Genomic DNA, 20,577 nt, shown 5'->3' with positions numbered 1-20,577 from the left:
GGTGGTCCCTCGAACAGGATGCGATTCCCTGGTAGTCGTGCACTCGTAGCCGCTGTGCTTGCAGATGGCGCTTGACGGACGGCAGCGACTTCGCCAGGGTGTCCCAGGACATGATGGTGATCGCTGATCCCGTGTCTACTTCAAGCCTGCACCGTACTCCCTCGATCTTGGGCTTTGTGAAAATCTTCTTTCCACTTTGGTTGAGGCGCGCCTATAATGACAGTCGTTTGGTTAGACTTCGCGCCTTTCTTGTTTAGAACCAATCGCGGGCCGCCTTTCCGGTTCAGCGTTTTGATTGGCCGATTTGAATTTTCGGGGAAGGTTGGGCGCTCTGCAAACCTGAGCTAAGTGTCCTTTCTTCCCACACCGCCGGCATGTTGCGTCTTTAAACCTGCAGCGTTGGCGCTGATGCTGCCCTCCGCAGCTTCCGCACTCGTCACGGTCCTCAGTGTCGCGTTTCTCGGTCCGGCAGACCCTTCCTCATCCTCGCCTCACCTTGATTCGGACTGAATCTCCTCCTGGTGTACTGGCGTTGGCTTTCTTCGCCTTGGATTGAAGAGGCTTTGCAGAGTCTCTGCTGCTTTAGTAGACATTTCGTGCTCTGGCCTCGTCCAGGCGGTGGCTAGTGTCAGGTTGCTCCTGGCTAGCAGTCGTCGCCGTGGCGGATGTCCTTGACCCCTCGGATGAGTTGCTCGAGTAGCACCTCGTCTAAGTCTCGGTATCCGCAGTCCTTGGGCGCTCTTCTTAGCGGCCATGTAGTCACCGATGGACTCGCCTCCATCTGTCTCGTTCTCCAATTCAAACCGCTGCACGTATTTGGACGGCGTCGGTGCGAAATGGTTCTTCAGCAAAGTCTGCAGAGTCGGCCACGATACCGATTGTATCGGCGTTGGCTCTGCCAGGGCTTCCGCAATCTCGGTTACCTCCGGCCCGCAAAGGCTTAGGAAGGAAGCCCGCTTGCGGTTATCAGGATCCCCTGTAGTTCGTTGGCTTCTAGAAAGCTTTCAAACGGGTCATATATGTTCCCCATTTCTCCTTGCCGGGTTATGCAGTGCGGGTGGCGTGTTTGCCATTTCCGCGTTTCTGCCCTGAGTTTGCTGGGTTCGGAACTAGCGTGCTTCAGCTCGGTTCTGGTTCTCCTTTAGCCTCGATATCCCACCCTCGTCGCCAATGTTAAGTTCGGGAAGTAACGAGGCTGGAGACCAGGGTAGTGACAACAGCTCTTTAATATATGGTGAACCCAGCAACAGGCTGGGGCTAAAACCTCTCCTTTTATACAGTTCTGCTGGAGGCTTCGTCCAATCAGCAACGTGCTGATTTCCCGCTCAAATATTTAAAGGCACAACTGTTAATACATAACAAAACAGTTCAGGTTTCAATTCTATATTACAGTGTGTGATTTTTTTTTAGCCATTTTTGTATTTTAATACAACATTTTTTAACTTCTGGGCAAAGCCACCATACGTGGAAGTAGGTACCTTGTCCTTGTTTGCATTTCCAGCAATTAGGTTTTTGGTTAGGGTACATTTTTGCGAGTCTTGTCGGGGCTAAATGCCACGAATAGAACATTTTATATTGGTTTTCTTTATATGCGGCAGATTTCGTTAATGTATAGTTTTTCTTCCAAATGTTTGTGGCAGCCTTTTTTTGTGCGAACAGATGTGTTCAAGGGTAGCTCCTCGCTCGGCTCCTGCAGTAGTCAAGCTGGGATGCTAATCTGATTCTGGGTTGTACTCCATTCCATAAAATACAGGGAGTTCTCGACCTATGCTCACAACAGAGCCCCAAATCTCTGTGAGGCAGTGGTTCGGTGAGCTTTGCCCCGTTTTACGACCTTTCTGGCCACGATCGTTAAGTGAATCCCTGGAGCTATTCAGCGTGGTTGCTAAGAGAATCTGGCTTCTCCATTGACTTTGCTTGGGAGAAGGTTAGGGTTAGGATTAGGGTCACGTGACCCCGGGATACAGTCATAAATATGAGTCAGTTTGCCAAGCGTCTGAATTTGGTTCACGTGAGCGTAGAGACACTGCAACGGTTGTAAGTGTGAGGAAATGGTCAGGCGTCACTTTTTTCAGTGACGTTGTAACTTTGAACGGTCACTAAACGACGTGTTATAAATCGAGGACTACTTGTATCAGTTTATAGTGGTTGCAAAGCAGACTCCCATTTGGAGTGGAGGGGAGAAATGGAGCCCATTTCTCTCTTTTTTTCTCCAGTGTCTTTGCATAATAGCGCCTCTATATTATTAAAGATTAAATATTACTGTAAAGTGTGCAATATAATGAGCCACAACACACCATTGTAAAGATTGATTGGAGAGTGCGGGTTGCTGCATGAGGCAATCTTCGTTATGATTGGTTGTTGGGTGTAAAAGGGGAGTTTCCCGTTTTTCCCGCCTTTTTTTCCCTTTTCTATACTCTCTGCTGTTCTGTGATTTGCCTCACGATTTACCTCACGATTTACCTCACAATGTAGCGATGTGCCCGGCTCTCTTGTTTGTTTGTTGCATTTATACTGATAGTCCTCGACTTACAGCGCTTCATTTAGTGACCATTCGAAGTTACCCCATCATTGAAAAAAGTGACTTGTGACCGTTTTTCACCCTTAACAACCATTAGAAGGTTTCCCAAGATCAAAATTCAGATGCTTGGCCACTGACTCCTATTTATGACGGTCGCCGTTTCCCTGAGATCACGCAATCCCCTTTGGCGACCTTTTGTCAAGCAAAGTCAAGGGGGCAGCCAGATTCCCTTAACAACCGAGTTACCAACTTAACCACCGCAGTGATTCACTTAACAACGGTGGCAAGAAAGTTGGGGCAAAGCTCACTTAGCTTAGGTCTCGCCTAGCAACAGAAATTTTTGGCTCAATTATGATCGTAAATGGAGGACTACCTCTAAAGGTGAAATATATTTATGTAGAGAAAACTACAACTTTGTGCCGGCGTCTCTGACTCCATTTTTTGCTTTTCTTGCACAGTTCCTGGTCATGTTGTCCCAATGGTGCACCCAAACCCACTCCCTCACCCTCCAAAATCTGAAGCCCAGGCAAAGAGGGAAGAAGGAGACGAAGGAGGATTACATGAAAAGCACACGGTGAGGAAGAGAGAAGTCTTCCGATATCTATGGGGCTGCCCCAAAGAAGAGGAGGAGGGGGTCCACCTATTCTCCAAAACACCTGAGGGCAGGACAAGAAGCAACGGATGGAAACCGATCAAGGAGAGAAGCAACTTAGAACTAAGGAGAAATTTCCTGACAGATAGAACAATTTAACCAGTGAAACAGCTTGCCACCAGAAGTTGTGAATGCTTCATCACTGGAGGTTTTTAAGAAGAGATTGGCACAGCCATTTGTTTGGAATAGTCTAGGGCCGTGATGGTGAACCTATGGCAAGCGTGCCACAGATGGCACGCGGAGTCCTCTCTGCAGGGACGCGAGCCGGCGCACCAGCTTGCTTCCGCCACCCATGCGCACGCAACTCCTGCCGACCAGCTGGTTTTGGGTCTCTGCCACGCACGCATGGGGGGGGCGGGGAACATACGGCAGATGAGCGGGCATGCGTGTGGCGCCCGCTGGGGTTATGCGTGCATGCACAGGGGCGGGGCACGCGGGGGTTAGCACGCATAATGCATTGCATTATGGGTGCGTGCATGCGGTTTGGGTTAGCCATCATTGGTGTAGGGTTTCCTGCTTGAGCAGGGGGCTGGACTAGAAGATCTCCAAGGTCCCTTCCAACTCTGCAATTCTGATAAGATCTATAGAACGTGGGGAGACTGGTTGTACAATCCAGTCTCCCCCACTTTTCCTGAGTCAGAAGAGGAGCTACTGACAATGTTCCAGGTCGCTGTCCAAAGACCATCAGCCATTGCTGTTGGCACAGAGGCAGGGCACTAGTTTGGGGGATTCTGGCAGGGGCACATGGGTCTAGTGTTCGGTGTTTTCAATGGAGTTTCCATTGGGTTTTCGTTTTAATGTGATCCTCTGTTCTCATTGGTTCTCGCCCCAAAGAAGTTCTTGGTGGATAGGTGGGCAGTTGTTAACAAGCTGAAACTTAATAATATCTGGTACAAGGATTCCCATCGTCCCCAGCCAGCACAGCTCTCAGGTTCCGCTGGGAAGGCTGGAGTTCTCCAATGATCATGAGCCTGCTGGGCCAAGTTCAAAAATGTTTTCAAAACTTGTTTCCTTCTAAATAGTATTTCTCAGCTTCATCATTTTTATAAGCTATATGGACTTCAATTCCCAGAATTCCCCAGCCTGCATGCTGCTGGGGAATTCTGGGAGTTCAAGTCCACGTGTGCTACCTGGGGAATTCTGGGAGTTGAAGTCCACACATCTTAAAATGGCCATGTTTGGAAAACACAAATTTAAATCATAACCTTTTCCAAATAAGTTGCATCAATATATTTTTTCCCCAATTTTCTCAGCAACTGACACTGTTTATAAATTGAGAATGTTGAAAATCAAAACACAGGATTTTTTTCAAACACAACAGGCGAACAAATCGTGGTATAAATTAGGCCTGCAGCTGATCAACATAGTTTCATATTGATTTACTCTTTCTTTTCTCGGAAGAGTTTTAATTCGCAGAAAGGCTCACTACGAGCATAAGCTATTCTACAGAGCCGTTGATTTAAATCGATTTAAATAATTTGTAATTTTTCTCTTCCTTTTTTTGGGTGGGGGGGGATTTCTCTCGCTAGGGGATGCCTCGAAGCGGGACTGGAGTCCTTACTCAAAGCCTCCGGAAGTAACCTCTTGATCCTACGGGTTTCCCATTGCCCCAACATTTTGACGGATCGTTCCCTCTGGCTGGCCAGCTGCTACTGCCGAGCTCTCCAAGCGGTCACCTATCGGTAAGCGGCAGGGGTGGGCTTCAAAAATTTCAACAACGGGTTTCCTGCTGGGTGGGTGTCGCCTAGTTGGCCTCCTGTACCACGGTGTGTGTGTGTGTGTGTGTGTTTGCCCTCCCTGGGCTCCAGAGGCTTTGTTCGAGCCTCCGGAAGGGCGAAAATGGCCTTCCCAGGCTCTGGAGGCCCTCTGGAGGCCGGTGGGGTGGGTGGGGCGGGGCCAGCAAGCAGGGGGATTTGGGGGTTCGCCGAACTGCACAGAATCTTACCTAGAGGTTCTCCCGAACCCCCAGCAGCGCCACCCCTGGTAAACGGGGCCCATTGGGGGCCTCCAACCAAATCAGAGTTTCCCAATCCGAGAAGGACTGACCCTGAGGTTTGGCTGGCCATCCTCAGGCCAGTGTTGGTCCAGTTTGACCAAGAAGGTCTTTCTAGCAAGATTGAGCTGCTATAGGAAAAGGAGAGGCAGAGCTGGTGGTGGAGTCAAGAGTGAAATTAGCCTAGAGTCCTTACGCTCCCCCAACTTACAAGTAGTTCTCCACTTAACAACCACTTGTTTAGTGGCCGTTCGAAGTTACAATGGCATTACAAAAGATGTGACTTATGACTGCCATACTTACGACCTGTTGTGGTCCGTCAGCAGCCTACGGAGCTGGCAACGGAGTTGGACAGCGATGAGGCTGAGGTGAGGCCAGGGCCATCGGGAAGTGAGGTGCGGACTCCAGAGCCTCCAGAGACTGATAGTACTGAGGCAGAGGAACAGGAGGAGCCTGTTCCTAATGCACGCATGAGAAGAGCTGCCAGAAGGCAAGAGCAGCTCTAGCAGAGAGGACGACTCAGGAGTAAGGCCAAGAGATGATTGGCCCCTCCCATAAGGCTTAAAAGACCAGCAACGGCGTTTGAGCTTTGCCAGAAAACAACATTGGTAGCTTCGTCTTCTGCTTTATGAATGTTTGCCAAGAAAGGCCTTTGGCAGCTTTCCTAATTGGACCAAGGTTTGCGAGAGAACTGAGGAATTTGTGTTGGGAGGCATTTGTTTTAATTTGAGTTGAAGGACGCTGGGAATGAAGCAATTCCCAGCTGTTCGAATAAAGTTTGTTTGTTTTTTCACAGACTGAGTTTCCTACTACCTACTTGGGCCTGAGTCACAACACGACCATTGCAGCACCCCTATGGTCAATTAAAATTCTGACGCTTGGTAACTGGCGTGTACCTTTGACGGTTGTAGTGTGTCCCGGAGGTCACACGATCCCCTTTTTGCGAACTTCCGACCAGCAAAGTCCATGGGGAAGCCAGATTCGCTTAACCTCCAGGTTCCTAAGTTAGCAACTGTCATGATTCCCTTAAACAACGGCGGCAAGAAAAGTAAAACGGAGCAAAACTCACCTAACTGTTTCACTTAGCAACGGAAAGGGTGGACTCGGTGGTGGTCGTAAGGCGAGGACGACCTGCATTGTCCTGTGGGACCAATAAAAATGGAAACCGGAGGAGCCCCCGCCCCATCAGTTCCCTTTTCAGTGTTTCTCTGGTGCAAATTTGAAGCTGTCCTCCCCAGGGAGAACAACAGCTGAGTTGGCAGCGATGCCAACCAGACAGTCCTTGACACCCGCACGGAGAAGAGAGAGGCGGTGTGAAATAATCACAGCCTTTACTCTCTCCGTCGGGGCTGGAGAAGCAGCCAGAGGACAAAAGATTGTGGGTGGCAGCACCCCACCTCGCTAGGCCTTCGTTCTTGGCGTATTTGGCACTGCTTCTCCAGCCCCGACGGAGAGAGTAAAGGCTGTGATTATTTCACACCGCCTCTGCAATGGGCTGTGATGGGTTGTTGCGGTGTCAAAGTTTGGAGGGAGACACCTTATAATTAGCCCAGCTGGAATCAGGCAAGGAGACGGTCTCTGGGAAAGGGTGGGGGGGGGAAAGAGGGGGCAGCCCTCAAAATATAGAATAAAAGAGTAACAGAGTTGGAATTGACCCTGGAGGTCATTTAGTCCGACCCCTTGCTCAGGCAGGAAACCCTACACCCATTTCAGACAAATGGTTATCCAATCCCTTCTTGAAATTCGGACGCTGGCCTGTATTTATGACGGTTGTAGTGTCCTGGGATCACGTGATCCCCTAATAGAATAGAATAGAATAGAATAGAATAGAATAGAATAGAATAGAATAGAATAGAATAGAATAGAATTTTTTTATTGGCCAAGTGTGATCGGACACACAAGGAATTTGTCTTGGTGCATACGCTCTCAGTGTACATAAAAGAAAAGATACCTTCATCAAGGTACAACACTTACAACACTTAATGATAGTCATAGGGTACATTTAAGCAATCAGGAAACAATATCAGTATAAATTGTAAGGATACAAGCAACAAAGTCATACAGTCATAAGTGGAAGGAGATGGGTGATGGGAACGATGAGAAGATTAATAGTAATGCAGACTTAGTTAAATAGTTTGACAGTGTTGAGGGAATTATTTGTTTAGCAGAGTGATGGCCTTCGGGAAAAAACTTTTCTTGTGTTTAGTTGTTCTGGTGTGCAGTGCTCTATAGTGTCGTTTTGAGGGTAGGAGTTGAAACAGTTTATGTCCAGGATGCGAGGGATCTGTAAATATTTTCCCGGCCCTCTTCTTGATTCGTGCAGTATACAGGTCCTCAATGGAAGGCAGGTTGGCAGCCATTGTTTTTTCCGCAGTTCTAATTATCTGTGTCTGTCTTGTTGGGTTGCAGAACCGAACCAGACAGTTATAGAGGTGCAAATGACAGACTCAATAATTCCTCTTTTAGAATTACATCAGCAGCTCCCTGGGCAGTTTGAGCTTCCTGAGTTGGCGCAGAAAGAACAGTCTTTGTTGTCCTTTTTTGATGACGTTTTTGATGTTGGCTGTCCATTTTAGATCTTGAGATATGGTAAAGGTAAAGGTAAAGATTCCCCTCGCACATCTGTGCTAGTCATTGCCGACTCTAGGGGGCGGTGCTCATCTCCGTTTCAAAGTCGAAGAGCCAGCGCTGTCCGAAGACGTCTCCGTGGTCATGTGGCTGGAATGACTCAACGCCGAAGGCGCACGGAACGCTGTTCCCTTCCCACCAAAAGTGGTCCCTATTTTTCTAATTGCATTTCTTACATGCTTTCGAACTTCTAGGTTGGCAGAAGCTGGGACAAGTCACGGGAGCTCACCCCGTTACACAGCAGCACTAGGGATTCAAACCGCTGAGCTGCTGATCTTTCGATCGACAAGCTCAATGTCCTAGCCCCTGAGCCACCGTGTCCCTATTGAGATTGTTGGTAGAACCTAGACATTTGAAGGTGTCTCCTGTTGATACTGTGTTGTCTAGTATTGTGAGAGGTGGAAGTATGCGATTATGCGATCTTCTCACAAGCAAAGTCAATGGGGGGGGAAGCCAAATTCCCTTAACAACCGGTTATAAATAAAATGGGGCAAAATTCACTTTACTGTCTCTCTCTTAGCAACAGAAACGTTGGGCTCAACTGTGGTCGTAAACCAAGGAGCACCTGTCCTATAGTCATTGTCAATGTTTCCTGAGCAGAGGGTTGGACTAGAAGACCTCCAAGATCCCTTCCAACTCTGTTGTTCCGTTTAGGGTTCGATCGCATTCGTTTTCCCTCCATGATTCAGGCGTGGGAGATTATTTCAAGCCCTCCATGGTCGCCTATTTGCAACCCTCTCTGACTCATTTGCTATGCCGCTGTGTTTCTGCCAAAGGAAATTGGTGGCATGGACAAAGAGGTTGGGAACCCCTGCGCTAGACGGTCCCTAGGACAGGTTGTCTGCACGATGCCCTCTTAGATACCAACAATGAATTAATCTGTTGTGCCTCGCCCGCCCTCGTTCTCCTCAGCTGGGCCCCTCCCATCTCCTGTTATCTGAGCCAGAGACTGATAGTGAAGAAGAATGGCCTGGCATGCCTCCAGCCTCCAGCCCTGGCACCATGCCCGGACAGACTAAGCAAACAAACCTCCCTCTTACAGCGTGTGAGCACGAAGCCAGACACGAGCTGGAATTGCCGGCAGCTGAGCAGGAGGATGAAAGGTGGGCAGATCCCCACTTCCGGAGAATGGAGAGGCGACGTCAGCAAAAGGAAGGGAGGGGCAGGCCTGGATAAGTGCTGAGTCATGGAGCCACACCCCATGGCCTGTATAAAGGATCTGCTTTTTGGCATTCCTTGAATCAGGCAAAGTCTCATCTGGTGGCTGAAGTCACACCTTGGATTCCTGCCTGCCCTGAGGACTCTGACAGGAATTTGGCAAAGCTGCAGCGGCTTCGTGGTCACGCTGGATACAGACTTCCCAGACCCGGCCGTCAGAGGAGGAGTGGGACACGACATCATCTCCAGGCTGGCTGGAATATAAGAATGGTAGGAACAGAGATGCTAACTCAACAGATGCCGGGGGTGTTGTGTGTTTCCTTTCACACAATCTGCTCTGGAAAATTCTGCAGTGGAGATATTGTTCCGTGCTCGCCTCTCTCTCCTGCCAGCAATGTGTCCCCGGCACCCTCTATTCTTAGAAGCGGCGTCATGTCTGAATGCCACCTTGAGCCCGCGCCTCGCCGCTGCCGCCTTTGACGGGAGCCTCGTTGGGAGTTGAAGTCCACAAGTCTTAAAGGGACCAAGGTTGGAGACCCTTGTACTAAAATACCACAACCTCTCAGGATAGATGCTAGTACTAGATCATGCATTCTCCAACATGGGAAGTTTTTAAGAAGAGATTGGACAACCATTTGTCTGAAGTGGTGTAGGGTTTCCTGCCTAAGCAGGGGGTTGGACTAGAAGACCTCCAAGGTCCCTTCCAACTCTGTTATTCTATTCTGTTCTGTTCTGTTCTATCCTGTCTACAACTATTTGTTTAGTGACCATTGAAACTTACAAAGGCACTGCAAAAGGGACTTATAACCATTTTTCACACTTACGACCGTTGCAGCATCCCCATGATCACGTGATCAAAATTCAGACGCTTGGCAAGTGACTCATATTTATGACGGTTGCAGTGTCTCGGGTTCATGTGATCCCTTTTTGGCTTTCTGGCAATGGGGGGGAGCCAAATTCACTTAACAACCGTGTTCCTAACTCAGCAACTACAGTGATTCACTTAACAACCGTGGCAAGAAATGCCGTGATCCCCTTTTGCGACCTTCTGACAAGCAAAGCCACTGGGGAAGCCTGATTCACTTAACAACCGTGCGACTAGTTTAACAACTGCAGCGTTTCGCTGAACCACGGTGGCAAGAATGGTCGTAAAATGGGACGAAACTCATTTAACAAGTCTTGCTGTTGGAGGAAATTTCCCTGGTTCGTTCCCAGCTGGGACACACCACAGGCGCTGAGAAGAAATGGATGCAGAAGCCAGCTGCCAGAAAGTGGAATTATTTTAACGTAGGAAGGCAAGAAGCAAAAAGCAACACCGCTCGAGCGTTCCTGGCTGGCAAGCAGCTTTGGAAGTGTGAATCTCTTGTTATGTTTTTTTATGTTTAATTCCCCTTTGAAGCACCTGCGGCTTGATGGGTTTTGTTGTGTTTCTGATTGCCATGGGTTTTGTTGTCCTGTTTTTCTGGGTTAATCCTGTTCCTGGGCCTTCATGTTTTCATGTCCTAAGGGCAGTGGTGGGATTCAATTTTTTTTACTACCGGTTCTGTGGGCATGGCGTGGCTTGGTGGGCGTGGCTTGGTGGGCCTGGCAGGGGAAGGATACTGTAAGATCTCCATTTCCTCCTCACTCCAAGGGAAGGTTACTGCAAAATCCCCATTTCCTCCTGATCAGCTGGGACTTGGGAGGCAGATAATAGATGGGGTCGGGCCAGTCAGAGGTGGTATTTACCAATTCTCTGAACTACTACTGGTTTTCCAGAACTGGTCAGAACCTGCTGAAGCCGACCTCTGCCTGAGGGTTAATCGTATCTGGGGGCAGGAAGGGGGAGTTTCGGTTTACTTTGGAGAGTTTATTTTTAGCCTGATTCTCCTTATCTTCATGGCTCTACCTTAAGTGTTTCTGTGGTCAGCTTTGTTACTTTTGTAACAGTGCCCTGAGTTTTCCTTTCAGCTGGTGCTTCTTGGTTTTCTTAAAGGGGAAAGGGCACTGTTTCCCAAGGTTTCTGGTGCTGTGAGGTTTCTGGCATGGTCCTTTTGAGGTGTACTTCTGTCATGTCCCACTCCTCCTCTGACGGCCGAGTCGAGGAAGTCTGTATCAAGCGTGGCCACAAAGCCTCTGCAGCTTTGCCAAAGTTCTGTCAGAGTTCTCAGGGCAGGCAGGAGTCCAAGATGTGACTTCAGCAATCCAAGTTAGACTTTGCCTGACTCAAAGAACGCCAGAAAGCAGATCCTTTATATAGGCCATGGGGTGTGGCTCCATGACTCAGCACGTATCCAGGCCTGCCCCTCCCTTCCTTTTGCTGACGTCGCCTCTCCATTCTCCGGAAGCGTGGATCCCTCCACCCTCCAGCTGCCGGCAATTCTAGCTCGTGACTGGCTTCATGCTCCTCATGTTCACATGCTGTGTGGGAGGGGTTTATTTGTTTGGTCTGTCCAGGCATGGTGCCAGGACTGGGGGCTGGGGGCATGCCAGGCCATTCGTCTTGCTCCGTCTGTCCGGGCATGGTGCCAGGACTGGGGGCTGGAGGCATTCCAGGCCCTTCGTCTGCACTATCAGTCCCTGGCTGAGATAACAGGAGATGAGAGGGGCCCGGCTGCGGAGAGGGGGGCGGGCGAGACACAACAACTTCCCACACTTGCTTAGCAACGGAAACCTTGGGCTCAACAGTAGTCGTAAATCGAGGATTATCTTTAATTTGGATTTAACGGTCTTGCTGGGAGCAATGCATCGCATTAGATCTGTGGTCTTTCCGGGTGCAAATGTCCCATCCTCCACTCCCTCCCTTTCTCCCTCTTTTTCACTCTGGATAGTCAGATGTACCTGCAGAGTTTGGCAGTTTTCTAATCTGTCAGGATGACTCATCCTTTTAATTAAGGCCACGCCAAACAATTGAGGTGCCTTGGCTAAAGAGGCAGATGGATTTTTCCAGATAATTCATGTTTGCTTATTTTTAGGCTCTTCTGTAGCGTGGAACTGGGTCATGTAACATGACAAAAAAAAACCAAGCTAGTTTTATAAAGGCTGTTGTTTTTTATTAAATTGATTGATTTGCCACCTCTAAGAGTCACGGGGCTGCGTGGGAATTTATAATGCGTACCGTTTTATGGAGAGAAAAGGACCGACCATGGATGAGACGCCCTAATCTCATAACAGGGAGCTGACATCTTCCCACAAAAGTCCACCCATTGACAAAATGTTTTAATTCAGTTTTCATCTAGGCTTGTGGCCTCTTTCACCTACAGGAATATGCAAGGCACTTCCTACTGGATGGGGGTGCTGATTAGGGTACCCCCAAATCTATCATGGAGACTACCCTTTTGTTCTGCTCTATCATGGGATGGCGGCCGACTGGAAATAGGGCGCTCTCTGAGCTTGGTGGTTTTCTTGCAGATGTTTCATTACCCAGCTAGGTAACATCATCGGTGCTAGAAGGGAGTGGGGATTGTGGAGGAAGGAGGAGGAGGAGCAAGAGGAGGAATAATAGAAGAAGGAGGAGGAGGAGGAGGAGGAGGAGGAGGAGGAGGAGGAGGAAGAGGAGGAGGAGGAAGAGGAAGAGGAGGAGGAGGAGGAGGAGGAGGAAGAGGAAGAGGAGGAGGAGAAGAGGAAGGAGGAGGAGGAGGAGGAGGAGGAGAAGGAGGAGGAGGAGGAGGTACCATCAGCAGTGCTAGAAGGGAGTGGGGATTGTGGAGGGAGGAGGAGGAGGAGCAAGAGGAGCAGCAGGAGGAGGAATATAATAATGATTATATTGATGATGATGATGATGATGATGTGGGGTCCTTGGTGCTCTCTATTGTAAACTGTGGTTTGCTGGCGGAGGGACTCTGGGAGTTGAAGTCCACAAGTCTTAAAGTGGCCAAGGTTGGAGACCCCTGTTCTACCAGACCTAATCTGTGGGTCTCTTTCCCTAATCTATGCCAATTTTCTAGAAGAATTCATCTTTTTTTTTTCTTCTTCTTCTTCTATTTTCCCCATCCAGGAGCTCCACCGATCCGGTAGGCCATGAAGTCATCTGGGCCTTGGGAGCAGGTTGCCGAGATATCATCTCTCTGCAGGTGGCCCCCCTCCATCCTTGGTAAGAGGCACCCCCAGAAAATCATGGGTCTCCTCTTTTCTCTTCTTGACACCCGCCCACCCAAGAGAACATGTCTACGGAGCAGGTTGGAGCTTCTTCAAAGCTTGATCTCCAGAGAGCGGGAGATCAAGCTATGAAGAAGCTCCAACCTGCTCGGTTGACGTGTTCTCTTCCTAATTTGTATCTCCGTGGCCTGATTGATCTTCACGATTCGATTCTTGTCTCCCTTCTTTTAAAAATATTTTCCAGCCAGCAACCCACCAGGTTTAGCAACCGTTGCCTGCAGATGATTGGGCGTTGCTGGCCACACTTGAGAGCGCTGGGCGTCGGAGGAGCCGGCTGCGGCCTGCAGGGATTGGCTTCCTTAGGTGAGTCCAGATTTGGGACCCTTTCTGGCCCAGGAAGAAGGAAGGAAAAGAGACACGGAAGGTGGTTTTGTTATGACTTCGGGCTGACCATGGTTTAAGGTGTGGCGTGGCCAAACGTGGCCATTTTAAGACCTGTGGACTTCAACTCCCAGAATTCCCCAGCCTGGGGAATTCTGGGAGTTTAAGACCATCCATATTAAAACCTGCTGGCTGAGGAATTCTGGGAGTTGAAGTCCACCCCTCTTAAAGCATGCAGGCTGGGGGATTCTGGGAGTTGAAGTCCTCCCATATTAAAGCCTGCTGGCTGGGGGATTCTGGGAGTTGAAGTCTCCCATCTTAAAGCATGCAGGTTGGGGATTCTGGGAGTTGAAGTCCATCTATATTAAAGCATGCTGGCTGGGGGATTCTGGGATTTGAAGTCTCCCATCTTAAAGCATGCAGGTTGGGGATTCTGGGAGTTGAAGTCCACCCCTCTTAAAGCATGCAGGCTGGGGAATTCTGGGAGTTGAAGTCCATCCATCTTAAAGCAGGCTGATTGGGGGATTCTGGGAGTTGAAGTCCACCCCTCTTAAAGCATGCAGGCTGGGGGATTCTGGGAGTTGAAGTCCGCCCCTCTTAAAGCCTGCTGGGTGCAGAATTTTGACCAGCTTACTGTGCCAGGACCGTGGCCCCTTGACCACGCAACGTCCAGTCCGGTCTGAGTCTCCAATGTTTCTTCTTCCCGATCAGCCCGGAACTGCATGCGTCTTCAAGTGCTGGAGCTTGACCACGTGACGGAGGTCAACCAGGAGGTGGCGGCCGAGGTGTGTCGGGAAGGCCTGAAAGGCCTGGAGATGCTGGTTCTGACTTCCACCCCAGTCACCCCGAAAGCCTTACTGCATTTCAACAGTGAGTAGAAGCTCAGGAAGGGGGATGGGAGGGGGGAGCGCTCCTCATCGGGACCTCTGCGCGATGGGACAGAGACGGTATGGCTGTGAAAAAGTAGGGGAGGTAAATCTGGGTCAGCCACTAGGTGGCGGCAAAAGCCTGCTGGGTGCAGAATTTTGACCAGCTTACTGTGCCAGGACCGTGGCCCCAGAATTCCCAAGGATTCTGGGAGTTGAAGTCCGGCCAGTCTTAAAGCGGCCGAGGTCGGGCACCCGTGTGCTAGAGTTTTGTGTGTCCTTTGACTGACATCTAGAGGCCACCTGGATATTGCAGCCCAGATACAGGCAGTCCTTGACTTACGACCGGTCGCTTAGCAACCATTCAAGATTACAACCTATTTGAAAAAAACGGGACTTAACGTCCTAGATCTGAAATGAGGATGGTCAGCCCTCCATCCCACCCGTCCAGCCACGCTCACGTGGCCGCTCCGTGGATGCTTCCCTACACGGCCACGTGAACAGACATTCGCAGCGTGCCACTAACGTGGAACTCTGTTTTTTGCAGCGAAGCCGGACTTATTATTTCCATTTAGGGCAAAACTGCATCTATTCTACAGCGATCGATGGGTTCCCGCTTACGACCCCCGTATTTGCTTAAATGATTGCATCTGAATTTTGGTCACGTGATCACTGCAAACAGGTCGTAAGTGTGAAAAGGGTCATAGGTCACTTTTTTCAGGGCCGTCGTGACTTTGAACGGTCACTAAGCGAACGGCTGTAACCCGAGGACCAAGAAGTTGGTGCTTTCAGAAATCTTATTTTATGTTCTGCTTTGTTACCTTTTATTGTTCGTGGTGTTTTTTAATCCAGGCTGGCTGTTTAATGTGGCTTTTAATTTTTAATTGCTTCATTGTTTGGGGGCATTTTGTAAGCCAGCTTTAGACCTCTGGAAGGGATGGCCATAACGAAGCTAATTAAATTAAATTACTCATGTAAAAGTTCCTAGTAGTAGCCCATCCTCCTTAAAACCGAACATCCTTCGGTCCGAAGAGCCCGGGTGCTGATAAAATCTGCTATGAAATTGTCTTGTCTACGGATTGAAACACACTCTTGATTAAGGATGTAATTAAAAACTGGCAGCCCCGTTAATCAAATAACAGCACATCCTTTATTTTCCGTTTTGCGAGACCTCGAGAGAAATGGACCTGCCGGGAATAAGGCAGCCCTGAACAGAAATAGCAGTCCCTGTCAGCACGAACGACGTATGGTTGTCCTTGACTTATAACCGCAATTGGGACTGAAAGTTCCGTCGCTAAGCAGTGCAGTCACTAAGTGAGTCGTGGCCCAATTTTGCAACCTTTTGGCTGTGGTCCTTAAACGGCTCACTTGCTTTTCAGTGAATTGAGCTTTCCCCCTTAATTCGGCTTGCCGGAAACCAGCTGGGAAGTCTCGAAACCACTGCCACCATCGTAAATATATATATGCTTGGTTCGGAGTGCTCAAAATTTGGATCACGTGACCTTGGGGGTGCTGCTTAGGATATGTCTTAAGTCACTGTGTCCGGTGGCATTGCAACTTCCAACGGTTGTTAAACCAATGGTCCTAAGTCAAGGATTACGTCAACCCACCTCACAGGGTTGTTGTGGGAAAATAGGATATATATATATATATAAACATATATATATATATATATATATATATATATATGTATGTATGTATGTATGTATGTATGTATGTATGTATATGTAGGTTGAGAGTATCTTGGCGACGTTTTGACGAGGTCCCACTCATCATCTTCAGGCTGGTGCTTTCGGCTTCGTGCTTGTGCGAGCAAAGCGTGGTCGGAACTGCCGCCTCTCTATAAATACTGGTGGGGGAGGTGGGGAGTGTTGTGGAGTACCAACCCGCTCACAGCAACACTCCCCACCTCTCCACCAGTATTTATAGAGAGACGGCAGCTCCGACCACGCTTTGCTTGCACAAGCACGAAGCCGAAAGCACCAGCCTGAAGATGATGAGTGAGACCTCGTAATATATATGTGTGTGTGTGTGTGTGTGTGTGTGTGTTTTCTGAGGTTTTCGCGGGTGTTTGTATGTAGGTCGTTGGTTATTCAGGTTTTCTCCCGCATAAAATTGGAAGTGTCTTGGCGACGTTTCGATGAAATCCCATTCATCATCTTCAGGCTAGGTGTTTACAGCTTCGTGCTTCTAGGAGAAATGTTTTTTTTGGAACCTCGGCATCTCCAGTATCAAACCAAGTTCTTTCCCCTTCAAGGTGTTTGCCGGAACCTGAAATCCATCGTGGTCCAAGTTGGGATTGCTGATTACTTTAAGGAACCAAATAGTTCGGAGGCCAAGAAAATGTTTGATGAAATGATCAACAAACTCCAGGTACAAGGATTCCCCTCCCCCACCCCATTGTGACTTCTTGGTGGGAATGGCCGGTGTCCCCTTGTAACAGGCCTCCAGCCCTGGAGTCACAGGGACTAGAAACCTGGGCAGTGCAACTGATGGGGATATGTGGAAAAGAGGCTGAGAAGAGGCTGAGAAAAGAAGCCACTTGAGGGCAGAGGTTGAAGGCCGATGTTGTATTTCCAGCTGCTAAATCCCAAAAGGGGCTTCACCAGGTCGCTGAGTTTAGTAGTTTTCTTGTAGACGTTTCATTACCCAACTAGGTAACATCATCAATGCTCTCTGCATGGATGACATTGCCTAGTTTCTTAATAAAACGTCTGCAAGAAAACTACCAAGCTCAGAGAGCACCAAGGACCCCACAGTCGTCCTCCTCCTCCTCCTCCTCCTCCTCCTCCTCCTCCTCCTCCTCCTCCTCCTCCTCCTCCTCCTCCTCGCAGTCCCTACTCCCTTCTAGCACTGATGATGTTACGTAGTCGGGCCATGAAACCTCTGCAAGAAAACAACGAAACTCCTTGAGCTACAAATCTTCTATCATTCACTAGGTCAGTTAGACCCAGTTGGAACATTTGCACATTTGGTGAGTTTGAGTAGCCAAGTTGTGTCAACTGAATGCAGTCCCTGAGTGACGGCTGGGAATTCTGGGACGCCTAGTCCCATCCTGGATGGGTGCCTGATTGGGGACAGCTGGCCTTAGATCGGTGTTTCTCAACTTTTTTTTATTTTTATTTGCATTTATATCCCGCCCTTCTCCGAAGACTCAGGGTGGCTTACACTATGTCAAGCAATAGTCTTCATCCATTTGTATATTTATATACAAAGTCAACTTATTGCCCCCAACAATCTGGGTCCTCATTTTACCTACCTTATAAAGGATGGAAGGCTGAGTCAACCTTGGGCCTGGTGGGGCTTGAACTTGCAGTAATTGCAAGCAGCTGTGTTAATAACAGACTGCATCAGTCTGCTGAGCCACCAGAGGCCCTTAAAACTTTGGCCGTTTTAAGATGCGTGGGCTTTCCCCAAAAGTGGTTTGGGTTTTTTTCTCAAAAAGCAACTGGACTTCCTTGATTTTTTTTTTCCCTTTGGAAACAATTTTTCTTCTCATCAGCACTGAAGAAGCTTCTTGGATGAGAAGCAAATCATTTTCAAAGGAAAAAAAACACCACCACCCAGTTGCCTTTTAGAAAAAGCAACTTTTGGGACAATCATAACCTGGATGATGGAGAATCTCCATAGACAATGTGTGGACTTCAACTCCCAGAATTCCCCACAACCTGCTAAGTCTAGGACAGGGGTCTCCAACCTTGGCAACTTTAAGACTTGTGGACTTCAACTCCCAGAATTCCCCACAACCTGTTAAGTCTAGGACAGGGGTCTCTAACATTGGCGACTTTAAGACTTGTGGACTACAACTCCCAGAGCTCCCCACAACCTGCTAAGTCTAGGACAGGGGTCTCCAACCTTGGCGACTCTAAGACTTGTGGACCAATTCCCAGAATTCCCCACAACCTGTTAAGTCTAGGACAGGGGTCTCTAACATTGGCGACTTTAAGACTTGTGGACTACAACTCCCAGAGCTCCCCACAACCTGCTAAGTCTAGGACAGGGGTCTCCAACCTTGGCGACTTTAAGACTTGTGGACTTCAACTCCCAGAATTCCCCACAACCTGTTAAGTCTAAGACAGGGGTCTCCAACCTTGGCAACTTTAAGACTTGTGGACTTCAACTCCCAGAATTCCTCACAACCTGTTAAGTCTAGGACAGGGGTCTCCAGCCTTGGTGACTTTAAGACTTGTGGACTTCAAAGCTGGCTGAGGAACTCTGGGAGTTGAAGTCCACAAGTCTTAAAGATGCCAAGGTTGGAGACCCCTGATCTAGGAGATTATGATCAGCCTGTGGAGGGTTTCGTGGTCAACCCTTCCAGCTCTCGCTAACAACTGTTAAAGAAGTATTACTTCTGGCAGGCAGGGTTCAGACCTCATAACACAACTAAGCTTCTAATAATTGATTATATAAACTAATTCATAGGCAAATTTCCACTCATCCTACCCAAGGATATCTCTGGGGAAAGGGGGTACCAAAGAAACCATCTTCATCTTCATGACCCTGTCATGGACTCCCCCAATGGCTCAAGTCATCTTAGAGTTGAGGTTGTTTTGGTCCAGGTTGAAGGCCAAAAATTGTTCTGGTCATGAGGTCTTCCTTAAGGTCCTCCTTTGGTTGTGGATGGGCCGTTCTTCCCTCATCTTCCCAAAGTTGTTTTATTAAGAGGCAACTGGACTTCCTTGGTTTTTCCTTTGAAGGGGTTTCACTTCCTATCCAAGAAGCTTCTTCAGTTCTGACCTGAAGGATGGAGGATGGAACGACTGATATTCTTTGCAGTCGTTAGCACTCTGAAGGTAATCCAGGGCATCCTTCATCCAGAACTGAAGAAGCTTCTTGGATGAGAAGCGAAACCTCTTCAAGGAAAAAAACCAAGGAAGTCCAGTTACCTCTGGGGGGGAGGCGGGAAAAAAGAAACTTTGGGACAATCATGACCTGGAATGACTTGAGAATCTCCATAGACAATCCTTCCTTTACTTCCTCCTTCCTCCTCTTCCTCCAGGCTTTGAAGAAGAGGCCGGGCTTCTCAAAGATTTTACACATTAAGGTGGAATCCGGTTGCTAACCTTGGCGTGGGACAAGCCCGACCGACCGTCGCTTGCGTCTCCTGACTGCCCGTTTTGAAAGACTGTCTGGGATTCCCAGCAGCTGCCATGCCGGCTTCAGTTGCTCCTGAACTGGCAACCTTAGAAGGCCATCAAGCCCAGCTGATGCCTCCTCATTTTGGAGCAGGTCTTGAGTTCCGGAAGAGATGAGCTCCTTCTCGTGGTTGGGAGGACCGGAGGAACATCCGAGGTGACGGTGCTACCAAAACTCACCCAAGACTGCGAAGAAGATCTGTCCTCCCGCCGTCGTCTCCCCCGTTTTTCTCGCTCACTCGCTCGCTCCTCTGGCAGAGGCTGCTGTGCCACTATCTGCCTCCAACCCACCGCATTGTTTTTGTTGTCCTCTCTCGCCTAAATTTGGGGCGATTTTCTACAGGAAGGCCAAGAACTCACTCACTAGGCCAGGATTGTGCAGGGAAAAAAAAGAGCTTTTGCAGTTCCTTGCTGGGCTTTCCTGCGTTGACGGGGAAACCGTAGTTTCCTGCTGCCCCCAAATTCAAAACTCAAGCCACGGCTGCCAATTGTCCTCTTCCTCGCTTTTTTATTTTTTATTTTTACCAACCGGCATTTAGTTTGGATTTTTTCCCCCTTCTTTTTCTTTTTTAAGGATAGGTGAGCTTCTACGCTGTAAAGGAACATGGATCTAACACTGTCATTTTTTTTTATTATTATTGTGAAAGGATAAAACAGCAGAAATTCAGCAGAATTTCTCCGCTCGAACACCTGGGCAGGTAGACTTATCGCTCTCCACAGCGTGGAAATGTTACGGAACACGGCTTAACGGACTCCACATTTTTTTCCTGCCTCCAAAGTGAAGGTTTCGCACATGCACGGGGGCCCCCTCTTTTCTGAGCCAGGATATTTAAACTCTCCTCTTGCCCGGGGTGTAAAATGCATTTTTGCCAGCGTTTGGGTGGCCTTGTCTTTTCTATCAGTCTCTCGTCTTTTCTGATAGACAATAATAAATCAGTTCCTCTCCTCTCCAGCCAGGACCCCGTGAAATTTAAGGTGGGGGCTGCTGGGGGGGGCAAGAAAGAAAGAAAAATGGCCTCTCTTGAGTAAGGCTGGCTTTGTAAAGGGACACCAGATCCAACAACTTTCCATTTTTATTTTTAGAGCTCTGTAAATTTCTTCTGGACAACTCTTAGTGGGTTGCTGGATCTGCTGGTTTCTGCCAACTGAGTAATGGAGTTAGAAGG

The 20,577-nt window shown here is 48.7% G+C and overlaps 1 protein-coding gene across 1 annotated transcript in view; it reads left to right on the top strand.

Moving 5' to 3' along the window:
• FBXO41 (F-box protein 41) overlaps nt 1-19,338 on the top strand; it is a 41,179-nt gene extending 21,841 nt beyond the window's left edge. The window contains exons 6-12 of the mRNA XM_058192018.1: nt 2,980-3,095; nt 4,703-4,855; nt 12,929-13,024; nt 13,274-13,392; nt 14,122-14,280; nt 16,534-16,649; nt 19,276-19,338. Of these exons, the coding sequence (XP_058048001.1) occupies nt 2,980-3,095; nt 4,703-4,855; nt 12,929-13,024; nt 13,274-13,392; nt 14,122-14,280; nt 16,534-16,649; nt 19,276-19,338 (822 nt within the window). The remainder of the gene's footprint in view (nt 1-2,979; nt 3,096-4,702; nt 4,856-12,928; nt 13,025-13,273; nt 13,393-14,121; nt 14,281-16,533; nt 16,650-19,275) is intronic.
• The last annotated feature ends 1,239 nt before the right edge of the window (nt 19,339-20,577 follow it).

This window comes from Ahaetulla prasina, chromosome 8, assembly GCF_028640845.1.
Source record: "Ahaetulla prasina isolate Xishuangbanna chromosome 8, ASM2864084v1, whole genome shotgun sequence".
In the NCBI taxonomy this organism is placed as follows: domain Eukaryota; kingdom Metazoa; phylum Chordata; class Lepidosauria; order Squamata; family Colubridae; genus Ahaetulla; species Ahaetulla prasina.
This window is presented reverse-complemented; position numbering and strand designations above follow the sequence as displayed.